The sequence below is a fragment of the Arvicola amphibius genome, chromosome 9, assembly GCF_903992535.2.
Source record: "Arvicola amphibius chromosome 9, mArvAmp1.2, whole genome shotgun sequence".
NCBI lineage: Eukaryota > Metazoa > Chordata > Mammalia > Rodentia > Cricetidae > Arvicola > Arvicola amphibius.
Genome location: NC_052055.2, coordinates 111,081,991 through 111,108,631, shown reverse-complemented (window position 1 = coordinate 111,108,631; position 26,641 = coordinate 111,081,991). Strand labels below are relative to the sequence as shown.

General features: G+C 46.6%; 1 protein-coding gene across 4 annotated transcripts in view; it reads right to left on the bottom strand.

The window, feature by feature from the left end:
• The window catches only part of Slc16a9 (solute carrier family 16 member 9), a 37,316-nt gene extending 11,026 nt beyond the window's left edge, over positions 1-26,290 (bottom strand). For 2 of the 4 annotated variants that reach the window (XM_038343243.1, XM_038343245.1), the window contains exons 1-3: positions 25,686-26,290; positions 11,437-11,669; positions 2,033-2,176 (exon numbers count right to left, since the gene is read on the bottom strand). In XM_038343243.1, coding sequence (XP_038199171.1) covers positions 2,033-2,176; positions 11,437-11,632 — 340 coding nt within the window. In that variant the 5' untranslated portion in view covers positions 11,633-11,669; positions 25,686-26,290. The remainder of the gene's footprint in view (positions 1-2,032; positions 2,177-11,436; positions 11,670-25,685) is intronic. The other 2 variants (XM_038343244.1, XM_038343246.1) reach the window with 2 other exon arrangements.
• Positions 26,291-26,641: the final 351 nt, after the last annotated feature.

Genomic DNA, 26,641 nt, shown 5'->3' with positions numbered 1-26,641 from the left:
TTAGGACAGATGCATGGAATTTAAAATAGAATAAATCTTAAAAGGAAAATGCTTTTCTTTCCTAAATATGATGCCCCCTTCTGGCCTCTGCAGGCACTACACACACACACACACACACACACTCACACTCACATTGACTCTTTAAAAGGTTGCTGTTTGTACCCACTGCATCCCAGTCTGAGTGTTTGGCCCTAGGTGTCTTCCACTACCCTCACTTCTCTTCCAGTGACCATCCACAGACCACATCCTACCTGTCCCTAGAGACTCGGGTCACGTGGCCATCCCTGCATCCTTTCTCCGTGCAGACACATAGTACGCTAGCACCAGACACGGGTTCACATCGTCAGTGCCCTTGCTTCTGCTGTGGGGCCAGTTACGCATGGAGAAGTCCGTCCTTCTACCTAGATGACCAGCGCCACGACTCTTGGATTCTCGCTTCTGACACTTAGCACACTCACATGGGATTAAAGGACACTGAAGATGTAAACATGCATCATTCGTACCTAGAATGTAGCACTGAAAGCGGCCGTTGTCTTGGTATTAGCTTGTACTTTTTAATGGAGTCTATCGCATATACAGTCATAGACTGTATCCGCAAAGAAAAAGCCTCAGGCAATATTAAAAATCATAATTAGTAGCCAGACATAATGGTGCACACATGTAATCTCAAAACCAGGGAAACTGAGCCAGGAAGATCTAGAGTTCAGAACCAGGAGATTCTGCTTCAAAACAAAACAAACACAACATACCCAACATCATGGTTGCTCAATACAACTGCACAGCCAGGAGAATCAGTTCCATCTTTGGCTAGGATTGGTGACACACACCTTTAATCCCAGCGCTCAGGAGGAAGACCACCCAAGACTACATAGTGAGACCCTGTCTCAAAAAGAGGAAAAAAAAAATAACCAGGCAAGCCTTTAATCCCTGCACTTGGGAGGCAGAGGCATGCAAATCTCTGTGAGTTCAAGGCCACCCTGGTCTACAATGTGAGTTCCAGGATAGGCTCCAAAGTTACACAAAGAAACCCTGACTAAATAAAAAGAAGAAAAAAATAACTGTCTTTGATGATAAAAACCATTTAAGTGAGGACTGGGGGAGAAGCTTGTGGTACTACGTTTGCTAAGGTGAATATACAAGCAATGGCCATCATCTCATTTGCATAATTAAAATAACAGAACCAGACGGGAACTCCTGTGGCCATGGCCTAGGCTTGAAAACCACTAGGCTTTCAACATCAAACACCTTTAAATACAGTATATTACAAAGGGATTTTCATGAGCTGTTGAGTGGTCCAGGCTCTACTCATCCGTTACTAAGTCTTCATCAAGCATCCCCACTCTGCCATCTTCTTCCCTCTCACACCTTGTCTTTAAAAATCCACCTTAGATGTCAACAGGAACTTCTGGATTGGGTGCTGGCCACAAACTGAAACTCTGCTGCCCACTGGTGCTGAAGCAAGCAGAGAGAAGGGACCAACGTCAGGAACATCTGAGCTTACATTCCTCCTGTCTCATTTTTCCTTGCAGAAATATAGAGAGGAAAGCTTGAAATCTCTCCCTGTTCCCTGCAGTGGGGCATAGGGGACTGTTAAATGTGCTTATCCCCGGCTGCTCTTCCAGAAGACCTGGGTTCATTTCCCAGCGCCCACATGGCAGCTCATAACTGTAACTCCAGTTCCAGGTGTTCCTTTGCTCCATTCTGACTTCCCTGGGCACCAAGGCATTCGCATGGCACACAGACATCCATGCAAGCAAAGAGAGAGAGAGAGAGACAGAGAGAGAGAGAGAGAGAGAGAGAGAGAGAGAGACATAAAATCCTAAAAGAACAATAACAAAATTTAATGTGGTTATCTCTTCCCAGTGCTTGGATTCAGTGGGCAGATAATTCCCAAAGTAACAACTTTTAGAGGTGGTCACTGAATGTGAGGCTTTGCTGAACATCTTCCCTCCTCAGATTAACTTAATAAAAAGAGACCAGCGAAATGGTGCAGAGCTGGAGCTGGAAGTCTTACGGGGGCTGGGTTCCTTACCTACAACGATGCCATAGGAAAAATACAGAAAGTAGATATTGGGGGCAAGACTGCTCAGCATCAGGCCTCCAGCCACCAGGAAGCCACTGAAGATGGTGACAGATCTCGCTCCGAAAGATGACACACAGAGACTGCAGACGGGACCTAAAAGAAATTGAGACCTTCACTTGTGGAGCAGTGACCCCTTTCTTACAACCACATGATCCATCCACTGTCAGTTCAAAACAGTTCCATCACAATGCAACCCAGGAAGGCAACACCTACAGTTCTGAGCACTCTAGACGCTGCTGCATGCTAGACGCTGTTGCATGCTAGTCGCTGCTGCACGCTGGATGCTACTGCATGCTAGACACCTGCTGCATGCTGGATGATGCTGCAATCTAGACGCTGCTGCATGCTAGACGCTGCTGCACACTGGACGCTGCTGTATGCTAGACAATACATGAGTTACTCTGACTAACAGTCACACTCCACATTAGCCTTATGGCAGCCCTGAAAAGTAGATAATGTTGCTATTCCCATTTTTTTTAATAAAAGGATGGTGAGTTCACTGTGGAGAAAGGTGATTACTGGAATCAGATTCGAGCTAGGGTTTGGCTTTCCTTCTTGTCAAGTTGTTGAATCTCGGGCAATGGATTCACACTCCCCAAGGCTTAGTTTCCTCATCCGCAAATTGAGACCAACAGTTGGCACCTCCTGCAGTTCTGTACGCGGCTGACCGATGGTCAGAAGTTATCCATGCCTGAATTTGTTCAGTGTAAAAGAAAATCATTGTGTGTGAAACAGGTCTTGAGACAGATTGTGTCTCGCTGGCACTGTGCCAGAGGAAACGCTTAGAATCATAGCACCAAGCAGATTGGAAATAAAGGGTGTTGGAAGAGTCGGCCCCAACAAGCTCGTTTCATGTGGAAGGAAAGAGAAATCCCAAGAAGGTGCCTTTCTAGTGCATGGCAGGACAAAGAACCTCAAAGCTTGCAGTCCAGCAAGAAGGGAAGTCTGGGTGGGCACCTGGAGGCAGCAACTGAAGCAGAGACCATGGAGAAATGCTGCTTACTAGCTTGCTTCCCATGGATCACTCAGTCTGCTTCCTTGAACCAAACAGAATGGTGCTCAGGAGTGGCCCCATTCACAGAGGTCACTGGAGCCTGTCACATCAGTCATTAATCAAGAAGATGCCCACAGACTTGCCTACAGGCCAATCTGATGCAAGCGTTTTCTCAATTGGAGTTTCCCTCTTCCTAGACCCCCCTAACTTGCATCAAGCTGACAAAACCCTAGCAGGCATAACTGGTGTCCTTGGTTGGCTCACTCTGTGTTCTCCAAATGGGACAATGCTTTAATTCATGCGCCTGAAGCCCACAAGGAAACAGGGGGTGGGATGCAAAGGTGGGAATGATGGGTAATGATCCTCACAGAATGTGTCCAAACCAGTGAAATGTATCCAAACTTGGTCAAGTCCACCCCTACAGAACAGGACACACCTACAAGTCTCTATCTTAACAAACAAGATCTCTACTATAATAACCAAGCATTGATCCTCAGCACCAGGCCAGTCCCAGATTTCAATCAAACAAATCGAAGGACTGTTCTCCAGGGAGATTTCTTATATGGCTTCGAGTCTTCCATTCCGTAGAAAGGACCTTTGTAATAAAAGCAGTTTGCCCAAATTACGAACCATGGAAAATGATGAAGATGAAAAGAGAGGCTCGCTGGTAGTTCAGTTTGAGATATGTCAAACAGAATAACCAGCGATCAGCGCTGCTCCACTGGGGAGTAAAGATTCTCCGAGTAAGGAAATGGTAATAGTCGTGAGAATACCACTTCAAAATACAAGCCAGTATGAGGACCATGAGAGAGAGAGGCAGAGCCGGAGAGAGCCTGTTCTGGTCACCTGTCCTCAATAAGCCAATTAAATGAGCCAAATTAATAGGGAAAGGCAGAAAGGGGGGGGGGATTTATTAATGTGACCAGGGTAGAAAAAGAGACAAAGAGATCCAGTGACTTCCCAACCCTGCCGAGGACTGGGGTCCTGACATGAGGGTGGAGGATTAAAATAGAAAGCCAGAGTAAGCCGGGCGGTGGTGGCGCATGCCTTTAATCCCAGCACTCGGGAGGCAGAGGCAGGCGGATCTCTGTGAGTTCGAGGCCAGCCTGGTCTACAAGAGCTAGTTCCAGGACAGGCTCTAAAAAAGCTGCAGAGAAACCCTGTCTCGAAAAAACAACAACAACAACAAAAAAAAAAAAGCCAGAGTCACATGCAGTCCAGCAGCAGTGATCTCTGCCTACCCCGGCCTCAGCTCCAAGTCTCTCCAGAAAGGTCACATCACAGGATGTAAATGCTTTTCTGGAGACAAATCCCTCCTCTGGATTCCCCCAGGTTCAGCCCTGTCTGTTCTCAGTAGGAGGTTTCTGAGAAAACTCTAATTTCTGAGAGTCCATTGTTTCCATGGCCTGATCGTCAAAGAAAGGGACAGGAGAGTCTCTTTGGAATATTTCCATCGCCTGAAAAAAAGGCAGGTTACAGGGTGTTTGGGGATTTCAGGGGAGAACCTGAGCCTTGAGTAGGCAGTGAAATATGTTCCCAGTCACAACCGGAATGCAAAAGCAAACACAAAGGAGGGAAAGATTCTCGTGGCTTCAGAAGTCGTGTTATAATGAGAAAGGAAGAAAGGGGAAGCTGACACAGAGATTATTCCCTTTGGGAATGAGGTTTGTTTGCATGAGAGGCCTCGAGACCATGATTTAATGTGAGAGGAGTATCAGACAGTGATAATAGAATAAATAAATCAGTGATTCTCAACCTGTGAGTCACGACCCCCTTTGGGGGTTGGAGGACCCTTTCACAGAGGCCACCTAAGACCATCAGAAAGCACAGTTGTTTACATTATGCTTCATAACAGTAGCAAAATTACAGTTATAAAGGGACGAATAAAATAATTTTATGGCTGGGGTCACCATGGTATGAGGCACTGTATTAAAATGTCGCAGCGTTAGGAAGGTTGAGAGCTGCTGCAATACGTGGAGGTCTAAAAGTGACAGGGCCTTAAAGGGGAGGGGAGGCTTCTCTTTAAAACTTGGAAGGAAGTCTCTTTAAGATTGGGAATGAAGCGGGGCATGATGGCGTACACCTTTAATCCCAGCACTCACAAGGCAGAGGCAGGCGGATCTCTGTGAGTTCTTAGACCAGCCTGGTCTCCATTAACAAGTTCCAGACCAGCCAAGACTGCAAAGTGAGACTCTATCTCAAACAACCAACCAAAGCAAACTAAAAACAAACAAACAAAAAGACAGAATATGTAGTTCAACGAAAGAAATTATGCTTTTTGGGGGAGACAGTCATTACATTTCTCCTTGTATTTATCTCCCCTAAAAAGTTTCTGAGGACCCCAAAAATCAGAGGCCAGCCAGGACTGCTGTGTCAAAACCATAAGTTAGCCAGCATACAACGAGAACTGAAATACAGTGGCAAACAGGTGTGGACCTGGTGTGCAACAAGGGTTTTCTGACAGAATGATCCTGGGCACATGAGTGCCTAAAGTCTTCCTCCACCACAAGGAGCCCGGGGTGGCAGGCTCTTCACCCCACTGACGTCGTGAGTTTCAGATTCACTCTCAGAAAGATAATCTTGGATCACATATACATTGACTGACTCTGTTGGCTGGTTGGCCTGCTGACATCTGTACAAAATGGTGCCAAAAAAAGTAACCAAAACTCACCTAGCCACTGGCCCAGAAAGGCCTGGTACATGGGGACTGGCCTCTGCCCCAGTCTCCCACAGAGGGTGGAAGTCAGTCCTTGAAGGAGTGAAGGGTCCTTGGCAGCTCAGGGCCAGTCCTCATAGGCAGCCCTGACAGCCCTCACGGCACTCTTAGCCGGTGCGCCTGCCTGAGCTGACTTCTACTGACTCACGCTAGCAGATGCTTCGCAGGCCGGAGGAATTAAGAACCAAAACAGGCAGAAGGGGGCTGCTAACTCTGCCTTAACCCTCACACTAAAGGATGAAAAGCGTCCTTCCGTTGTTCCAGCAATGAGGTTGACTCCATTCTTCTTGAACTTGGAGAATGACATGTAGACTGGGGGTGGGGATGCTTTAGCACCTCTCAGAATATGGCAAAGCCATGACTGTCCTCTGCTTCAGTGACCTGCCACTCCTTCTGTGCTCATCCAGATCACCCACAGAAACAACACCAACAGGAAACAGATACTAAGAGATTTATCGTGAGGGATCTGTGGGCTAAGGGCCAGGCGATACTTGCCTAGGTAGGCAAGTCTAAGGAAGATCCATAAGGGCAAGCCACCAGGAGGGGCCAGCTGGGACGCTCGGGTATGGGCTGAAGCTGCAGGCCTTGGGCAGAGCTGTTGTTTTCTGGAAAAGCTCCATTCTCTTCTGGAGTCCATCCAGATTGTCTAGGATGAACTCTCTCTCTGAAAGCCGATTGCGTACTTACATCTTAAAACAAAAACAAGAAAACCTTCCCAGCAATGCCAGCTTGAGTCACCAGAGGATGAACGTAACCAAACTGACCCAGAAAACCAACCACCTAGTCTCCCAGCCTGAGCCCTCTTCTTCAGGCAAATTCATCTCACCACAATGTGTTGTGAACAGCACAGACCCCAAGTCTTAGCACCCAAGGATTTGGCAAAGCCTGCTGGCTTCCCTGCCTGGCTACTCATGATGATCCATCGTTCTGGCAGCCCACCCACCTCAGACAATCTCCACACTAGTCAAGAAAACAAAAAGAGGGCCAGGTGGTGGTGGTACATGTTTTTAATCACTTGGGGGGCAGAGGCAAAGTGGGGCTCTGTGAGTTCGAGGCCAGCCTAGCCTACAGCACAAGTTCTAGGACAGCCAAAGCAGAGAAACTGTTTTGGAAAAAAACAAACAAACATATAAATAGATAGGTATAGTATGCATATACATACACACATATGAAAATGAGGACTGAAGAGGTCACTTAGTTGATAAAGTGTTTTCTGTGCATGAAAACCTGAGCTCCTCTCCAGAACCTTCTAGAAAGAAGGGTTTGGTGCTTTATGCTGTAATCCAAGTGCTGGGAGAGGAGGGAAAGAAAGTTCCCGAGAATTTATTGGCCAACCACCTTGAAGAATCTGAGAACTGAAGCTGGCTAACACTTGGGGAAGAACTTAAGGTTGATCTGCAGTCTCTACATGCATCCAGAAGTGCATGTACCAACACACACACACACACACACACACACACACACACACCCCAGCCCTGAGGCAGGACACTGAAAACATAGCTGAAGCTGTCAATCACACTATAGATAGCACCATCCACAGCTGAACTTCTGAACGAGGCCCAGGCACACCCACCTTAGGCACAACTGGACCTTCGAAGCTCCGCTGACCTTCAGTACATGGGTCTCCTCCCCACGAAGGACCCAGACTTTGTCTTTCACTTTGTCTTTTCACAGTCCAACTGCCCTCAGCGCCAATCAGAAGTCCTGACTCGCCGGGCGGTGGTGGCGCACGCCTTTAATCCCAGCACTCGGGAGGCAGAGGCAGGCGGATCTCTGTGAGTTCGAGACCAGCCTGGTCTACAAGAACTAGTTCCAGGACAGGCTCCAAAGCCACAGAGAAACCCTGTCTCGAAAAACCAAAAAAAAAAAAAAAAAAAAAAAAAAAAAAAAAAAAAAAAAAAAGAAGTCCTGACTCACAAGTCAGGCAACTTCCAAGCCCTTGGCTATGAATAGGGCTGCAGTCTGGGAAACTCCAGAGCACACTGTCAAGGCTCTTTAAGCCTGTTTGCTTGGGTTCCAATTTCAATTAGCCTCCAAATATACACGATTTTTGGGGGTCTTACCTAGGTTAACTTTATCCTTAGTCAAGAAACTCAAGAGATGGAACCACTCTTGCTAGTCACCTTGGTCTCAACCCATACACACACACACACACACACACACACACAATAGCAGCCCATTGACGTATGCTTCGAGATCAATGAGATAATTTGTTATTGGTGTTCTTGAGAGCATCAGGAGGTTAGAGAGCTGTGTGAGAAAATGAGTTCACGCTGCCCAAGTGATTTCCCAATATACTTGGCGTTTCCTGGATGCCCCATGAAAGGTAATTTGTGCTGCACAGATGACAGAGTTGGCAGCCAAAAATTTGCCTGTACAAAATGAAGTTTGGAATGGTCTTTGTGTATTTTAAAATGGGCTCATGCCTGAGAAATTTCATTTCAAAGAAAAATCAGAAATCAGATCAGATAGCTAATACCCAAATAGATTTCCCAATTAACTCTTAACTTAGTTAGAGGCTTAACTCTTCCAAAGGACCAGCCTAGAATGTCTCTTCCTTCTCTGTGTCGTTCTAGTAAGATATGAGCAGGCACACAGATTATCAAATGCTGCATTCAAAACACAGCCAGATTCTTGGCATTCCTAAACATCTTAAGAGACTTGGAAGGGCAGGTCCAGCATCACAGAAGCCTAGACCTGAAGGACTGGACTCTAAGGTAGGGCAAGAGGCAGTACTGGGGCTCTTGAGTGGCTCAAGAGTGGGTAACAGTAGAGAACTGGCTTGATTCTGTGTCAAAGCAACCTAATGGCTCCAAAGGGCAAACATGAAGATGAATTGCCAAGCTGGCTTCTTAGACTAGAGAAGGCCCAGCTTCTAGGGCTATGATCTGCTGTCACTGCCGTGAAAATCCTAGGAATTCTTGAGCAAGGAGTCTCTGTTTTCATATCTCTCTGGGGTTCATAAATTTTGTAGACAGTCCTATTTAAACTGAAGATAGCTGCCCCTGGACATTGAGACAAATGTTGTCAACCTAGGAACTTGGAGCTGTTGACCCGGGGACACAGAGCTGTTGACCCGGGGATATGGAGCTGTTGTGAAGCTACAGGTCAGTTTTGGGTTTTTGTTTGTTTGGTTGGTTGGTTTTGGCTTTTTGAGATAGGGTTTCTCTGTAGATTTGGAAACTGTCCTGGAACTCACTCTTGTAGACCAGGCTGGCCTCAAACTCACAGAGATCCGCCTACCTCTGCCTCCCAAGTGCTGGGATTCACCACTACTGCCCGGCTTTATGGGTCAGTTTTTAAGGGAGACCAACTTCAGCTTCTACACTAGTGTCCACGTTCCACATCCCAGCTGCCATTAACTCTCTTCTTCCTCCTGAACTGACCCCGGAACAAGCCTGGCCCTCTTACCACATGCTAAGGGGAATATAGTTGGAGTTATCCTTTGATTCTTTTCTGGAAGCCCCGATAATTACAGCTCTGTTGAGGAATTTGCTAATAGAAACGACGAAATGTAAGGAAACTCTGTAAGATCTATCCACACCAAGTTGTTTTCTAGAAGGCCATGTGTTCAAACCTCTCTATGAATGTACTAGCTTCTTGTGCTTTAACAATTTTACAAGCAGTCTTTCTTTTAATTTTACAACTGCACATGTATGTGTGCGTGCCTATGTGTATGTATGTGCACTATGTATGTGCAGGTGTCAAAGGAGCCCAGAGGACATAGGATTCACTGGAACTAATATTCCAGGCTGTGGTGAGCCACCTCATATGGCTAGAAAGCAGACCAGGTCCTCTATAAGAATAGTGTGTGCTCTCAACCCCTGAGCTATCACTCCAGTCTTGCAATCTTTATTTTTTAAAAACGTTTTCAAACAAATCCTGGACAAATTTCCTGTTTCTCTTGATTCTGGAACATCACAATTTTCTCCATTTATTTAGTCATGCTTAGTTATCTTATCTAAGAAGGCCAGAGGAGAGTGCAGGGTTTTCTCCAAGGTTTTGCAACTTGTTTGGTATTAACAACTGGATGCCATTGTTTTTTTTTTTTCCACAGCAACCCCCTTAATAGCCGAGAGATAGACATATCTTAAAAGGATGACTAATTCAGGCTTGTTTAAAGCAGACTTTCATAAATCCATTTCAAAACTTAAAAACACCTTATGAGCCACAACACCCAAAGTTCCCAGTTTCTCCACAGTTTAGAGATTGGGTTTTGTTCCTGGAATCATGGTAAGTTTGTAGCACACAGGAAGACTCCACGGGTACCATCCTATCTCTGCCTGTCTTAGCACACAGGAAGGGGCTCCAGGGGTACCTATCCACCTCTGCCTGTATCATCAGTCCATTTGGTATTTAAATAATGCCAGATAAGGTAGAGAGATAGTCATTAAGAATTACAGAATTCAAATTGTGACTCCAGGCACCGAAGTGGTCAAAAAGATAAATTTTAAAAATCCTTTGCTGTTTGCTTTAAGCATGGAAATCCCCATTACACTGCAAACTACTGATTAGATCAAAATAGATCTACATATAAGCCCTGTGAAAAGCCTAAAGAACATCACTACGTGAGATATGACTGCCCTTACTGTGTGATACTTTTCTGAGGAGGTCTTTGCAATTGATGGACACGTGAACAGAACCTAGTGCGGAATCCAGACAAGCCGGAGCTTGGAAGACACGGAGATCGCCTACATACCGTGACCATGCCAGCCCACTGCATACATCCTCTGAATTATTAGATCCCTGGGACGATGTGTGCTCCTTGTCATATGGTGAGCCGTGTGTGTGTGTGTGTGTGTGTGTGTGCATGTGGAAGTTGAAAGACAACACTATTGTTCATGTTCTTAGATGTTAAGTCTCCCCTATTTTACAAGACAGAGTCTCTAATGAACCCAGAGTTAATCCAAGCTAAGTAGGTTGGCTGGTCAGTGAACCCTAGGGATCCACTTGTCTCTACCTCACCAGCTCTGGGATTATAAGTATGCGCTAAAGCAGCCAGCTTTCCTGTGGAGTACTGGGGATCAAACTGAAGTCCTCGTGCCCAGTGTGCACTTTATATCTGAGCTGTCTCTCCAGCCCCTATGTTCCGTGAGCCTCTTTAGAGGCAGGAAACCTACGCTTGCAGCACAACTTTCTGTTTCCTAAGATTTTATTTTATTTCATTATTTGTATATGCATGTATCTCATTATCTCTCTCTCCCTCCCTCCCTCCCTCCCCCCTCTCTCTCTCTCCCTCCCTCCCTCTGTCTCTGTGTGTGTGTGTGTGTTCACATGTGTGTGAGGGTGCCACAGAGGACAGAAGGGGGTGTCTGACCTCCTGGAGCAAAAAACAGTGTACCTTCTTAACTACAGAACCATCTCTCTAGCTCTTCCTCTTTTTGTTTCCATCATCTGCCATGCCGCCTGTCACTTTGGCGAGGAAGCGGATCATAAAAGGATTGTAGGCCTGTGGAATTCCTGCAGTTTCACACGGACTCATCACAGCCAAGGAACAGCCGTTACATCCCGACGGTGACAAGCAGGGAAATACACATTAGGCTTCAAATGTTTAAGCCCTCCGTGCCCCGTGCAATGTTGATGGTACGGCCAATGCAATTAAAGGATTAAAGAGTAAGAAAACACACGAACAGATCCACTTACTTGCAAGCAAGCCGACTCCACTCGCCAGGGATCCCACCCAGGCTGTCTTTCCTTTGCCTTCACCGAAGGCATCCAACCACTCTATGTACAAGACCCCGACGGCCAGCGGGGATCCGTAACAGAGGAACTGAGTGAAGAAGGAGACAGCCACAATCACCCAGCCCCACCCGCCATCAGGTGACTTCGGAAACTCCATGGCGAGATGACGTCAACGCGGTGCTTCTCAGTAGGTACTGAAAAAAAGACAACCAGAAAAGAGAAAAAGAACATTTAGAATGTGACTGGCACAGGGTTTGGGATTAAAATACCTCTTCCTGGGATGGAGGATGAGATGGGCCAGTAGTTAAGAACACTGGCTGTTCTTGTAGAAGACCGGAGTTTGTTCCCTTAGAACCCATGTTGAGTGGCTCACAACTACTGATAACTTTTACAGCTTTAGGAGCTCTATCGCCCTCTTCTGGACTCTGCTGGTAATGCACCCACATGTGTCTTAAACACACATACACATAATTAAAAGTAAAATAAATCCTTAATACAAATAAAAATTAAGTATCTTTTCCTTAATTAAAAAGACTATCTAAACATATACATAAATGATTACAAAATATGGCTGCCATATCAAGCTTACATTTTCATCTATAATTTGTAAAATTTCATGCACCCAATTTACACACCTTTTAATTATAAAAAGGCAGATGGTGAACTATCTTTCCTAATCGCGACCTCCTTCACCAGACTCCCTTCTTTTCCCAATCATAAGAAACCATCAATTTTAGCCTCCTTGCTTTTTATTTCTGAGACTCTCCAGGAAGTGGAGAGTTAGAAAGGAAGAGACTTAATTGGGGTGTTCTTGGGTCAGAACCTATGCAGGGGAACAAAGCAGAGGGAGGAAGAGAGAGGTTAAAGGGAAAAGGATCGAATCAGGTCACCAGGCTTGGAGGCCGGGGCCCTAACCTGCTGAGCCCTAAATACAGTCTCCCTGAAACCCACAAGGTGGAAGAGGAAAACAGACAGCTTAAAAGTTATGGTTTACCCTCTAACACACACTGTGCTCTGAGCATGCCCGCTCCCCAATGAATCAATACAATGGGATTTTTTTTTTTTTTTTGGTTTTTCGAGACAGGGTTTCCCTGTAGTTTCTAGAGCCTGTCCTGGAGCTAGCTCTTGTAGACCAGGCTGGCCTCGAACTCTGAGATCTGCCTGCCTCTGCCTCCCGAGTGCTGGGATTAAAGGCGTGCGCCACCACCGCCCAGCTACAATGGGATTTTTAAGAAGCAAGAGGCCTGGGCACTTGGGAAGTGTTTTCAATCCAGTCCTGGGACTGGCCTTCACACCTTCAGCCCCGCCCACCCGTGATGACCATAGGAAGCTGTAGTGAGCTCAGGTGAGGAGTTCTTGTCCCCCAGGGCTGTCAGCTGAAGGCCTTTTGCCAATTATGATTCCAGTGGCTGGAGCAAGGGTGCCTTAGCTCCCGGAGTCTGGAGGGGAGCTGATGGCACATCCCAGCCTTTGGGAACCTGAGCACCCTCCAGGGCCACCTCACATAGGAGTGAGCAAAACCAAGCAAGCGTTCTTTTATTTTGTTCTTTTGATAAAAATCAGCATTTGGACATTTGTTTCACGTGTTGAGCATCCTTTAAGGTTTCACGAAATTCTAGTCTCTTTTTTTATTCATTATTTTTTAACCAGTGTACAGTAGCTCACCATATGAGCCATATGCTTACTCCTGCACTCATTTCTGTGCAAACTGAAGAAACAAAAAGGCTCAAAACTGAAAAAAAAATCCCAGATGTTCTCTCTCTTTTATGTCTATGGCTTCTGTTTATATTACTTTTTTTTTCTATTTGTGTCTCCGTGTGCACCCACACGCATGCCCACAGTACATGCATGACTAGCAGAGGACCACCTGGGGAAGTCAGTTTCATCCTCCCAATGTGTGTTCCGGGGCTTGAACTCAGGTCGCCAGGCTTGGCAAGCACCTTTACCTGCTGCGCCGTATTGCCAGCCCCTCATTGATTTTCTGAACACGGTCTTCCGCTGGCCTCGAACTTAAGACTAAGGCTAAGCTGGCTGGCTGGTAAGTCCCACGGGGTCACTCGTTGCCCCCCACCCCACCCCAGCCAGGGTATTACATGGATGTGCTACAGAGCCTGGGATATTATGTGGGTGCTGGGATCCAACTAAGGCTCGTGTGCTTCTGTGGCAAACACAATTCCTGTTCAAAATCCCCTTTAAGGAAAACACGGTTTTAATTCCCCAAATTAGACCCTGTAAGACAGGCACAACCAAACACCTAATAGGATGGACAGGCTCTGAAAAAACAATTGAGAGCCAACTGCATTAAAAACCCCAAATTATCACTCTCTAGGAAAGAGACAGGAAGAGACAGATCCTGGAAAAAACTGGATTTTTCTGGAAAGTTGAACACTATGTCCCTCAAAAACCTAAGAAATTCCTTTCTTCAGAGACAACCTTTGTCCCACCTTGCCATGGGCCGTGCCCGGGTGATACTTCAACACAGAGGGCAAGTAGCGTCATTTCTCACAGGAAGTGATTAGGACGGCAAATCTTGGAAAAAGGAAGTGCCTATTAAGCTAGCCACGGGGACTTGACCGGGAAGTTTTCATGGTCAACAACTGAGGGGAAGTGAAAGCAGCCAAAGCAGCCAAGGCAGATGGCTTCTCGTACACGGGGCTGGCTGAGAGGGTGGTTTAGGCATGAGCATGAGGCAGATCGGGACCCTCAGCAGGAGGGAAGGATGGGTGAAGGTGAAGTGGGGCGCGCTCACGGGGCTCCAGAGGCAAACAAGGTGAGGCCCATGGCACACTGCTGACATGTAATGACATGTCGTGCACCTTACATCCAACGCAGGATTCCTTCTATACCTTAGCAATGCACTGGTGACCTTTACCACAGCTGTGACAGGATAAAGGACCAAAAGCAGCTTGACAAAGGGCTTATTTTGACTCACTGAGGGGATACAGTCCATCATGGTGGAGAGGCATGGCAGGGGAATGAGAGCAGTCAGGCTCTGATGCTGGGCTCATTCTTCTTTTTATTCAGTCCCATACCCCCAGCCCCCAGGCCATGGGCTTGTGCAGTTCACACTGAGGATGGCTCACACACACACACACACACACACACACACACACACACACACACACCGCTCAGATAGACTTTCCTAAAACCACCCTCATCGATGCACCCAGAGATGTGTTTCCATGGTGATTCTGAATCCAGTTAGGTTGACAATGGAGAGTCATCATCACACATGGAAACTCCTATCATTAATAAGTCACTCGTGTTATCTAAGCAATGGACTTTCACCCCTCCCCTTCCAATCAGAAGCGCCACTTGGTACCAGAAGACACTGTATTATTTGGCATCAAGACCCATAAGCCACTTCCAGTGTTGAGGAATCTTATTCATGCACTAGTGTGGAAATAGGCATCAAGGAAAGGCACACATTGTACATTCTAGTAAATTCTTTGAGAATTTCAAATCTCTTAACTACACTGTTACTAAAAGACTGAATTATACTCAGAAGCATTTTGAAAACTTGTATAATTTCTGTCAAACAACAGGGTATACTAGGCTATTTATAGAACAACATTAACTTACACTGTATTTCTTTTTTCCCCCTTGTGTTGAAAATAGGGTTTTTCGGGGGACCAGAGAAATGGCTCAGCAGTTAAGAGCACTGACTGCTCTTCCAGAGGACCAGGGTTCAATTCCCAGCACCCACATGGCAACTCACAACTGTCTGTAACTCCAAAATCTGACACTGTCACACAGATACATGGAGGCAAAACACCAATATGCATAAAATAAAAATAAATTTAAAAAAGAAAAATAAATAGTTTTTTCTCACAGAATATATCCTGATTATGGTTTCCCCTCCCTACCCCCTTTCGGTCTCTCATTAGATAACAGGCTTTTAAGGGATAATAATAAAATAAGATAAAACAAAAACTAGCACATTGGAATAGGACAAAATAAACGGAGGAAAAGAACCCAAGAAAAGGCACAAGAAACGGACATAGGTACAGAGACTCACTGGTTTACATACTCAGGAACTCCATAAAAACACTAAACCAGAAGCCATAGTATTGTAGGGTAAAAAGAGAATATATGTGTGTGTGTATGTGTGTGTGTGTGTGTGTGTGTGTGTGTGTGTGTATAATGAAAACTAAGATAAAGTAAAATAAAGGGAAAGGAAAAGCCTTGACCCTTCATTGACACAAAGAACTGTTTTCTGTTGGGCATCTACTACTGGGCACAGATCCTGCCTTTAAGGGTTATTTGTTTCTCCAATGAGATTCCCTTGAAGAAAACTAGACTATCATCTGCACACGGTTCCCAACTGGTGATGACTTCTGGGTTAGGCACGAGGACGTGTGTCTCCTTTCCTTCCAGCTCTAGGACCCCATCTGGTGCAGACCCTCGAGACCCCGTGCATGGTGCCTCAGTCTCTGTGAGTTCACGTGTGTGAAATCTTGCTGATTTCGAGGGCCTTGTTTTCTTGGTGTCCCCCATCCTCTCTGGCTCTTACACTCTTTCCACCTCCTCTTCCACTGTTCCCTGAAGCCTGAGGGGAGGGATTTAATGGAGACACCCCTTTTAGGGCAGTACACTTTATTTCGTAACTTACAATTAACCATGTGCGCCCAGGACCACCGTTGAAGAAGAAATCATGAAAGCAGTTACAGCAGCACTTAACTGGGCTATCAGATGGAGGGTAAGTCTCTGCCATGGGGCTGGGGTTCGCTCTGTTAGGAGGGAGTGAGCTGGAAGTCTTTCCTCCAGAGTAGGAAAAGCCCCACTGAGGAAAGTCCATGTTCCCCAGTAAACATCTTCCCTGGGCCTCACGTTGCACCTCGTTCCACACTCATTTTTCTTCCATGAGCTCTTGACTGCTCCCAGGAATGGTGGAGAAGAAGGAAGTTTATCGTAGCTATAAGGGAGAGCATTGGAGAGGCAGGGACATAAGACCAGACTGAGCTGGGACATGTGGGAGGGGAGAGGGGAAGGGAGAAAGGAGAGAGTGGAACCAGGTTCAGCAGCCAGGAGGCCAAAGGTACAAGAATGAAAGAGGCAGGGAACCAAACTGTCTGGATTATACAGGGAAGAGCCTCTGGGGGATGTGTAGCCCAGCCCCTGGGCTGGCAAGTTCGGGGTAGAGGCCGGGTGTGCAAAGCTAGACCCTGTAACTGGTAGGAACTGAGGAACTGGTGGCCAGGCCCAGCTTTGGCATGTTAAATAGGCACCTTGGACATTCCTCCTGGGTTTGAAACTTAATAACTAGCAGAACTTTTTTTCGTTTTGTTTTCTGGGAGAGAAGCTGTCAGAAATGCCCATTTGACATTTAGATCAACATTCAGCACTGACATACATTTCTTTAAATGCACTCATGCGGACGATGGTGATTTGTTTTTTTCGAATCCAGAGTGATGAACAGTATCCTTCACCACCACGACTCATCTCTAATGGCCTCTTTCTGAAAGTTATTTATAACTTCTCTCTAAAGATTCACTGATTTTTTTTTCCACTTGAAATAAGAAGAGGTTGAAGACAGTACTTTTGTTTTTGTTTTTGTTTGTTGACGTCTTATCACAATCAAAATGGCTTGTGCTACCACACTGGTCGCAAGGGCTTTGGAGAAATGGCTGATTACAGGTTGGTTTAAGTCTAGTCACTTGGGAAGTGAGTTTAAAAACCGTAACCCAAGTTGTCATGGTGGCTCGTACTTTTGCAATCCTGGCACTGGGGAGGCTGAGGCAGGGGGACTGGTAGCTCAAGCCTGTGCTAAAGAGAACGGAAAGAAATGGAGGCAGGAAGAGTAGAAGATGAGGAGAAAAAGGGCGAGGGAGGCTCCACACGTCCCTCAGCTATGCGGGATGTCATTATCGGTGCCTGGAAAGGTGAAAAAACGTAGGCAAGGATGTGAAGAACTGGACCCTCATCCTTCGCTGGTGCAAACAGGAAAAGCAGTTTGAGCGCGTGAAACCTGAAGGGTCCTTTAGGTGATAAAACTGTATAAAAAGCAGGGCTGGAAAGATGGCGCAGTGGGTAAAGGCAGTTTCTCTGCGGGCTTCCAGACCTGAGCTCTACTACCCTGAAGCCACATGAAGGTGAAGAGAGCTTGACTCCATGGATCCCACAACATTGTCCTGACCTCCACATAAGTGCCACGGCGCCCGCACAGCCCCCTCCCCCGAACTTCAACTAATAACTGTACCAAAAGCAGACTATGTTGAAGGTAATATAACTTTGGGAATTCAGTGAAAACGATTTTTAGGACATATGACATGGGTCGATTTTATCGTAAGTGACTATCTCAATAAAGCAGTTAACGTAAAGCACTTGATATCTAACAAAAATATTTGAGTTCTGACTCCAGTGTCAGTAGGTAACGAGTTTCATAATAGTAGATCCGCTCTGCCAGGAGACTTTCCGCCACCAGTACATCCCTCTGCCCTAAACAGTGACTACTGCCCCCACCAAACACACATGGTTTATCCTCTGCCACCTCAGTGTAGGGACTGGGATACTGGGAACCGGAAAATAAGCATCCACACAGAAGAAAAACAGGAGATGTAAAATAGTCTATATGTAAGTGATAGGGTTAACAAATATTTACAGACCAAGGAGCCAACATCCACCAAGGGTGAGTGAAGAAGACAGCTATGACACAACCACACAACGCAGGAATATTTAGCAATGGCCAGACGATATGAAGAAATAGATGAAGCTATAAATGTCTTGCGCTAAGAGCAAGAAGCCCGGGGAGAAAGGCCACTCACAGGAGACCTGGCTTCCCGACCAAGGACACTGAGGTTTTGGAGAGGAATATGGAGGGACTATGGATGGCTTTGAGATGTCTCTGGTGTGAAAATGTTCGACAGTTGATGGTGGAAATGGTTATTCTAATCACGACATGCTAAATATCACCAAAAGGCAAATTTCACGTAGGTGACTAGTGTGGTATGTGAAATATAACTTAACACAACTGCTATGTAAAATGTTTTTCCAAATGAATGTCCACTCCAGCTGGCTCCATTTGCCTAAGCTCATTGAACAGTCTCTTCTGCTTGCTTGGTTTTGCTATTGCAAATGATACTTTGATAAAACAATTTTTGTTTGTTTTAAGACAAGGCCTCAGATGATAGTCCAGGCTGCCTCCCCCTCCCCCCCTGCAAATCCTTGTTTGAGGATGACTTGCACTTTTTTGTGTGTGTGACAGGGTTTCTCTATAGCTTTGGAACCTGTCCTGGAACTCTCTCAATAGCCCAGGCTGGTCTCAAACTCCCAGAGATCCGCCTGCCTCTGCCTCCGGAGTGCTGGGATTAACAGCATGCACCACCACCATCCATCTGACCCTTCTGTTCCATGCCCCCAGTGTTGTGATCATAGACGGGGGTCACCACTTCTAGTGTATTTTTGCAAGGGAATTGATCATAACCAGGCAAACATTCTATCCCCCAAGCTACAGGCATACGGTCTGCATAAAACAAATATTAATTATATCATTAAATTTGGGTCTCATCTCCAACAGATCTCATTTTGTGTATACAAATATTCCAGGGCAGGAGCTCCCACATATGGTAGCTTGTTGGGCCAACATATATGTGAGATTGTGGGTTAAATCCCCAGAAATATTCCCCCAAAAGAAAAACAATCCAAAACTCTAAAAGCAAATCTCCAACACTTCTGATTTTTAGAGCATTTTCGGTAAGGGATCTTCAACCAGTATTAGGATGCGGCTCCTTTTTGAGTTTCTAGTTCCGGGTGTCAATGTCTTAGAGAGTCAAGAGCGTGGCAGTTCTGACCCTGAGAAATTCATCTGGCAAGCTCTCTACAAACACCAATGCCAGCACTCACTACAGACTTCTCTACTGGCAAGCCTGCTGCTTCCGCTTCCGCTTAGCTTCCTGAGAGATTCTAATACGGTGCAGCTGGAAGCAAGAGTCGCTGTCCTGAGGAATGGAAGAACACACTCTGGTCAACTGTCCCACGGCTCCCTCAATGAGGAAGGCCACTGGAAGGGAAGGAAGAGGACAGCAGGAGGCTTTGGGCAAACAGAGGGAGTAGGGCTAGGGTCAGTCCCTCCGCCCTGACTTAGTCATCCAGGAAGCTGTAACGAAGAACTATAAACTGTGTGGTTTATGAACAATAGAAGTTTATCATACGGTTCCTGAGGACCAGGAGGCCACGTTCAAAGCCTGCTCTTCTATGTGTGAGGGTCACTTTCTGCTCAAGAGAAAACTGCCTTCTTATTGAGTCCCCACACAGTATGGGATGGGTGGGGGTGGAGCTCTGTTGTTCCCCACATCTTAGGATCTGGTCTCTTCCCATAGGCCCCGTGCCTAACATTTCTAATCCCATTATTTTAGAGATCCAACTTTTGATGTTATTGGGGGTTTTCAGAGACAAGTTTTCCTGTGTAGCACAGGCTAGCCTAGAAAGCACACCCCTCTTGCCTCAGCCTTGCCAGGCATGTTAGAATCCAAGTATGATAAACCATGTTTCTTCTAGATAAAGGGAGGACGGACGTTAAGAATTTAGGTCACAGAACACCCCACTCCCATCACCCACCCACAACAGCCAAGGCAGGTTGTTGCTTTAGGTCTGCCCCTTATCCACACCCTGAAAATCTTGATCAAGCAGCCCATCCAGACTTTCAAAGAGAAATGAAAAAAAAAATTCTTGTAGAAATAGTGACCACAGCCAAAGCGACTGACTTTAGGAAGATGCAGAAGAAGGCACTGTCTCTGACACACCAACCGTAACTTCTCGTAAGAACCACAGATGGTGGTACAGTTAAGTAGAGCTCTGTGAGTTCAAGACCAGCCTGGTTCTGCACGGCAATTTCCAGGCCAGCCAGGGCTATATAGTAAGACTGTTGGGAGAAGGAAGGAAGGGAGGAGGGAAGGGAGAAAGGAAGGCTTGAACCTACATCTTTACCATTATAATATCAGATAATACGACTCGTGACTATCTATCTATCTATTTATCTATCTATCTATCTATCTATCTATCTATCTATCTATCTATCTAGACTATCATTACCTGATTCATATGTAAACATCCATTCTCCGACAAAAATAGAGTAAAACCCTGTGAACTGCAGCACTGTAGATGAAAATGGACATTTTGCAGAGGGAGGTAAGCCAGGCCCTCAGAGACAAATACTGAACGTTCTCATTCACAGGTGGCAGCTAAGGAAGTTTGTCGCCTCAGAGTCTTCCTGTAGGACAGAGGACACCAGAAGCTAGCAGAAGTGACAGGAAGGGAGACAGGGCTTGAACATAGCTACCAAAATCCAGTTAAAGCAGGATTCATCCTAATGTTCCTTAGCACTGTAGGATAACTACAGTTAGGAATATTTCACTACATATTCTACAATAACTGAAACAGACATAAAATGATAAATATTTGAAGCAATAGGAATTGCTAATTACCCTGATATGACTGTTGCACTCTGCACACGTGTACCGAACCATGCATGACACGGTACTCCACAAATACGTACAAATACTGTCAATTAAAAATAAGATTCACCCAAGCAGTAATGGTGCATGTCTTTAATCCCAGCACTCGGGAGGCAGAGGCAAGCCGATCTCTGTGAGGTCAAGGCCAGCCTGGTCTACAAGAGCTAGTTCCAGGACAGGCTCCAGAGCTACAGAGAAACCCTGTCTCAAAAAAAAAAAAACAACCAATAATAGTAATAATAATAATAGTAATAATAATATTCAAACTAGGCAGTGGTGGCACATGTCTTTAATGCCAGTACTCGGGAGGCAGAGGCAGGCAGTCTCTGTGAGTCCAAGGCCAGCCTGGTCTACAGAGAGAGTTCTAGACAGGCTCCAAAGCTACAGAGAAACCCTGTCTCAAAAAACAAAAACAAAACAAAAAGATTCCAATAAATTCTAAAAGGCTGTAGCTAGTTTCTTTCTTTTTTTAAAAAAAAAAAGAAAAAAAGTCAAACATTCGGAGATGCCTGCTATAGTCATTGGCGTGCAAGGCAGGGTTGACTTGTTAGTGTATGGGCCCAGACAAAGAACATACCGCGGCTCTCTGAACTGTCAGGTCAAGCCCTCTGGGAACCCTCTCGGGGCCAGCTCAGGCACATGCGCTCCACGCCTCTCCAAATGCACCGTTCTCATTTTGTTTGTTCAAACATGCTCTTCCTTTCATCGACGATAACAGCTCTGGCGTTCAAGCTACAGCCAGGCCCACTTGTTTATAACATAGTTCATTGACATGAAGCAAGGAGTACAACACACAAGCCTGGAAAATCCCAAAAATTCATCTCTGAAAACCCAATGTAGCTGGGTGTGGAGGCACAAGCCTTTAATCCCAGAGCTCGGGAGACAGAGATGCGTGGAGCTCTGTGAGTTTGAGGTCAGCCTAGTCTACGAATAGATGATAGGCTAGTCACGGCTACGTAGTGAGACTCTGTCTCAAAAGTACATACATACACACATGTATACAAACATACAAAAACTAAATACTAAAAATCCAGTTCAGTTAAAGAAGTTCATTGTACAATTTCCCTTGGAATCGTTAAACCCATAACTTTGTTTTCCTTTCGCTTTTTGGAGCTGGATAAATGCACACTATAAAACAATCTAAACTGCTTTTATGATCCAACTTACAAAGAGCAAAATCCTGAACTTGCATCGTTTGATGGAAATTCAAGGAGATTAGCAGACTATTCTGTTTAAGAAAGGGGCTGGGCATCATGAAGGCACACTTTTAATCTTAGCACTTGGGAGAAAGGGGTAGGCAGGTTCCTTTGAGTCCCAGGCCAGCTAGAGCTACACAGTAAGGTCCTATTTGAAAAGCAGGAGGAAGAGAGTTCCTGGGCAAATCACGCAGGCCAAAGACAATGAAGAGTTCTGAGCGCCATGAGCTGGCCTCTGAATACACACCTGTCCAAGAGGAAAACAGTTTACTATGCCACACTGGGATGGAGTACGGAAGAACAGCCAAGGAAAATGTTCAGAGAAACACCGCTGGGTACGGGGATTAGCCACACTAAGCGTCGCTGGAAGGGATCTTCTAACAGCCATCATTAGCTCCTGAACTCTGTGACGTGATCAACGGCAGGATCATGAGCGAAGAATGCCCTTTGACCTTCAAGGCTTGGTAGATGTCCTCAGTTGAACCTACTGATCTGTCACCATGACTTGCTTATTTGACACAGTCTGGAATCACCCCAGCAAGGAATCTCAGAGAGAAACCATGCAGATCAAATTGGCCTGTGGGCATGTCTGTGGGGGCATTTGCTTGATTAATGATTGTGCAAAGGTGGTTCTGGGCTCTATAAGAAAGCTCCCGCCAGCAGGCCAGCAAGCTGCGTTCCTCCATGGTTTCTGCATCATCAAGTTCCTGCTTGAGTTCTGCCCTCGCTTCCCTCAGGGATGGGCTGTAACCGGGAAATGGAAGCTAAAGAAACCATTTCCTTCCCTAAGTTGCTTTCAGGCAATGTTTTAAGACAGCAACAAGAGAGGAAACCAGGACAGCAGCCTAACACTGGCTGTGGGTCACCACCAAAGGAGCAGAGTCACCCCTTCTAGCAAGGAAGGAAGAGGCCAGTTGAGAGTCAATGGATTCAGGCTAAGGTCGCTGAATCACACATTGTCCATGTTAAGGCCAAATCTGGTCCCGAGATTGTTTTGTTTGAGCTGCTCAGTGAGGTTGCTTTTGTCGTGATTTTTGGCAAGTTTGAATGAATTGCCAATGCTTCGATACTGGATGATTAGCCTTAAAAAATCTGAATTTAGGGTTCCCCCCAAAGAAAACAAATTCTGCCAATGTTGGGTGTAGTACGATTAATAAAAACTCAGAGACAGATATTAGGGTTCAACCTGAAGGTCAGAAAAGCAAAACAGCCAGCCACTAGCTCTTACCTTTACCTCAGTCTGAAAATGGCAATCCTGCCTCCTGGAACCCTCAGAATGAGACTGTGCGTGAGAGCTGGCTCCTCCCATTTTATATTCCTCTCCAGGGCTGGGATTGAAGGCTTGCACAACTACTGGCCGGTTTCTATGGCAAACTAGTGTGGCTACTGGGATTAAAGGTGTGGGTCACCACTGCCTGCTCTGTAAGGCTGACCGGTGCAGCTGTTTTACTCTCTGATGTTTAGGCAAGCTTTATTTATTAAAATACAAATGAAATATCACTACAGTTGGGCCCTTGTTTTTTATGTAATAATTAATTGAACCTGACGAACTTTGGTCTTTGTTGGCTGAACAACTCTCCAGATTCTTCCACTCTCTGATAAGTCCCAGAGTCTGGATGAAGGCTAAGTGTACTTAGTGTCTCACCTTGCCTGCCCTGATATCCCTGGCATAGCCTTCTTTATTCACTTGGTACCTGTCTCACTGGCCATTGGCTTTCTCACCAAGCCAATGAGAAGCCATCTCTTCTAAGTCCTATCCAGCCTCAGAGAAGACATTAAACAGGATCTGCCAACTATCTGGAGTCAAAAGGTTTAACAGAATCAAGCCTATAAACGCATACACACACACACACACACACACACACACACACCCCACCACCACCACCACCACCACCACCACCACCATCATGCTCAGCTTTTCCATAGACACAGATTGGCAACGTCACCTCTATACATCCTGCCCCCACCATGTGCTTTGTGCTTCCTGTCACTGCGGCCCCCACAAATTCTCCACACAGCCATAGTCTCTCAGTAAACATTGAGGGACATTTCAATGTAGAAAAAGACCACAAAAAAATTGAGGGTTCAAAAGAGGGGATGAAATACAAATGAGAAATCCGATCTCATCTGTCTAAACATCAGCCTCTTGGTCTATTCCAGCAGTTCTCAACCTGTGGATCAAAACCCCTGGGGGGGGGGGGACACGCTGAACGACCCTTTCATGAGGGGGTCACATATCAGACATCCTGTATATCAGATATTTCCATTATGATTCATAACAGTAGCAAAACGACAGTTATGAAATAGCAACGAAATTATTTTATAAGGTTAGGAGGGGGTCACTACAACATGAGGAACTGTATTAAAGGGTCGCAGCATTAGGAACGTTGAGAGCTCCTGTTCTAGACAGTGTCCAGGTCTATCTGAAGCCAAGGACACCTTTTCTGACATTCATACACTAGCCACTGCCCACCATCGTAACTAGTATTGTAGAGCAGCCACGAAAACATTAAGAAGCCAGTCAAGGGTTCCTAATGTCGCCTTTAATCCCAGCACTCAGGAGGCAGAGGCAGGCGGATCTCTGTGAGTTCGAGACCAGCCTGGTTACAAGAGCTAGCTCCAGGACAGGCTCTAAAGCTGCAGAGAAACCCTGTCTCGAAAAAAAAACCAAAACAAAAAAAAGAGTTCCTAATGTCTTCTTTACCACTTTATCACACTCTTGCCCTTCCCATAGACGCTTCCTTGGAGACGGGAAGGATGCCTGCCTCTCCATTTACCCAAGAAGTCTGTTCTTGGGCCATGCACCAGTGGGGTTGCTTTACACGGTTTTCCCAGTGTGCAGGTGAAACGATTTTCTTGTCTAATTTCTATTCGCTTGTTGAGGGAAACTACGGGTACCAGAGCCACTCCCGGCACTCACACAGGCTCCAACTGAGGCTGGACCCAGCATGAACACCTTTCTTTCCTCTTCACCCTCTTCAGCATCTGTTACCTGAGAACATCTAAGCTGTTTCTGCTCTGGTCTAGGTGAAATTCAAGATATCTAAATATTACAACTGAACTGTAGCCCATGAGACCGTTCCAGTGAGGTTATTAGGATAGCAACATAAATAATAACATGTAAATAATGTATGTAATGTAAACGCTGCCTAAACATTCCGAATTGTTTGTGCGGCATACACCTGCCATCCCAAGAAAGAGGTTTTATCCTGACTTTGATGGTCAAGTTCAACGGCTTGCTGCCCTCTCCAATGTCTCTGTTCACTGCTAAAACCAAAGCAGGTTACCTAGGCGAACCAGAGCCGAGGCATGAGCACCAAAATCCTTCCAACTTTTGTTCCTCTGAAATTCCAGGTGGCGGAGGAGCTGCCTGGCAGCTAGGCTCCTGCACTCTGGAGCCCAGCCCGGGTTCTGCACTGCCTGGTGCCCGGCAGGATTCACCCGCACTATGCGCTGCTGTCCTTACAGTTAGACGCACTCTGAGCCCCAACTGGATTCCCCCCAGCACCTGAGCCCACCTCTACTGGAGCTGCCTTTTGGCAAGTGAGGAGTTAGGACCCACCTGGGTCTTATGCCTTTTTCTGAACTGCCACCAACACCTGCAGAAGGTATCCCGGCAGACTCATGTCAGGGGGGCTCCCGCATATCTTCCGGATTTCATCCCCTTGCTCCCCCTACTCCACGCAAAATGCAGTCCTCAGATTCCTGGAAGTGTTATGCAAAGGCAAGCACTCTTTTTTTCTTTCTTTCTTTCTTTTGTTCTTTTTAAAGGGGGAGGGGTGCAGAGCACGCTGCGGCGTTCTCAGGGCACTCTCAGCTTCAGTCCGGGTCAGACAGCGGGACCAGAAGCCGGCCGCCAGCTGTGCACCCGCGGGTGACAGCGCCGCCTTCTCTCGCTGCAGTTTGCTGAGTAACCGATTTGCTCCGACCGGGACCTCCCCGGCTTCTGGGGCCTTTACCTGAGTCCCGGGCTCGGCTGGGGCCGCGGTTGCTGATCCCGGCCGTGCGCTGGGCGACAGGTCCCGCCGCGCGCGATCCACCGCCGCCGCCCTCAGCCCCAGGGACACGTGGAGTGCAACCCTCCCCGCCGGCTCCACCTTCCCGTCCCCACCCCGGGAAGTCACTCCCGGGGTGGTCCCACTCGCCGCTCTCCTTTGCCGTGGCACCCTGGCCAGTCTGAACCGGTTGAGACTGCACGCCCGCTGGGGGAAGGAAGAGGAGGTGGAGGAGGAGGAGATGGAGGCGGAAAAACAGGCTGTAGGGGCGCTGCGTCTACTCCGGTGGCTTCAGGCCACGCTAGGAGGAGGGAGGACCGGACCCGAGTCCCCTGGGCACCTCCACCCAAGGCTCCCCAAGTACCCCCGCCGAGCACCGTGTGCATTTGCGAGTAGCCCGGGTGTGAATATGAACGTAAGGGTAGCTTGCTCTCCCTGACTTCCCGGGGCCACTTGAGAGCCTCCTGGCTGGAGTTATACTGGTGGGCAGTGATCCCAGAGGAATGCGCCCTAAAACTTTGTA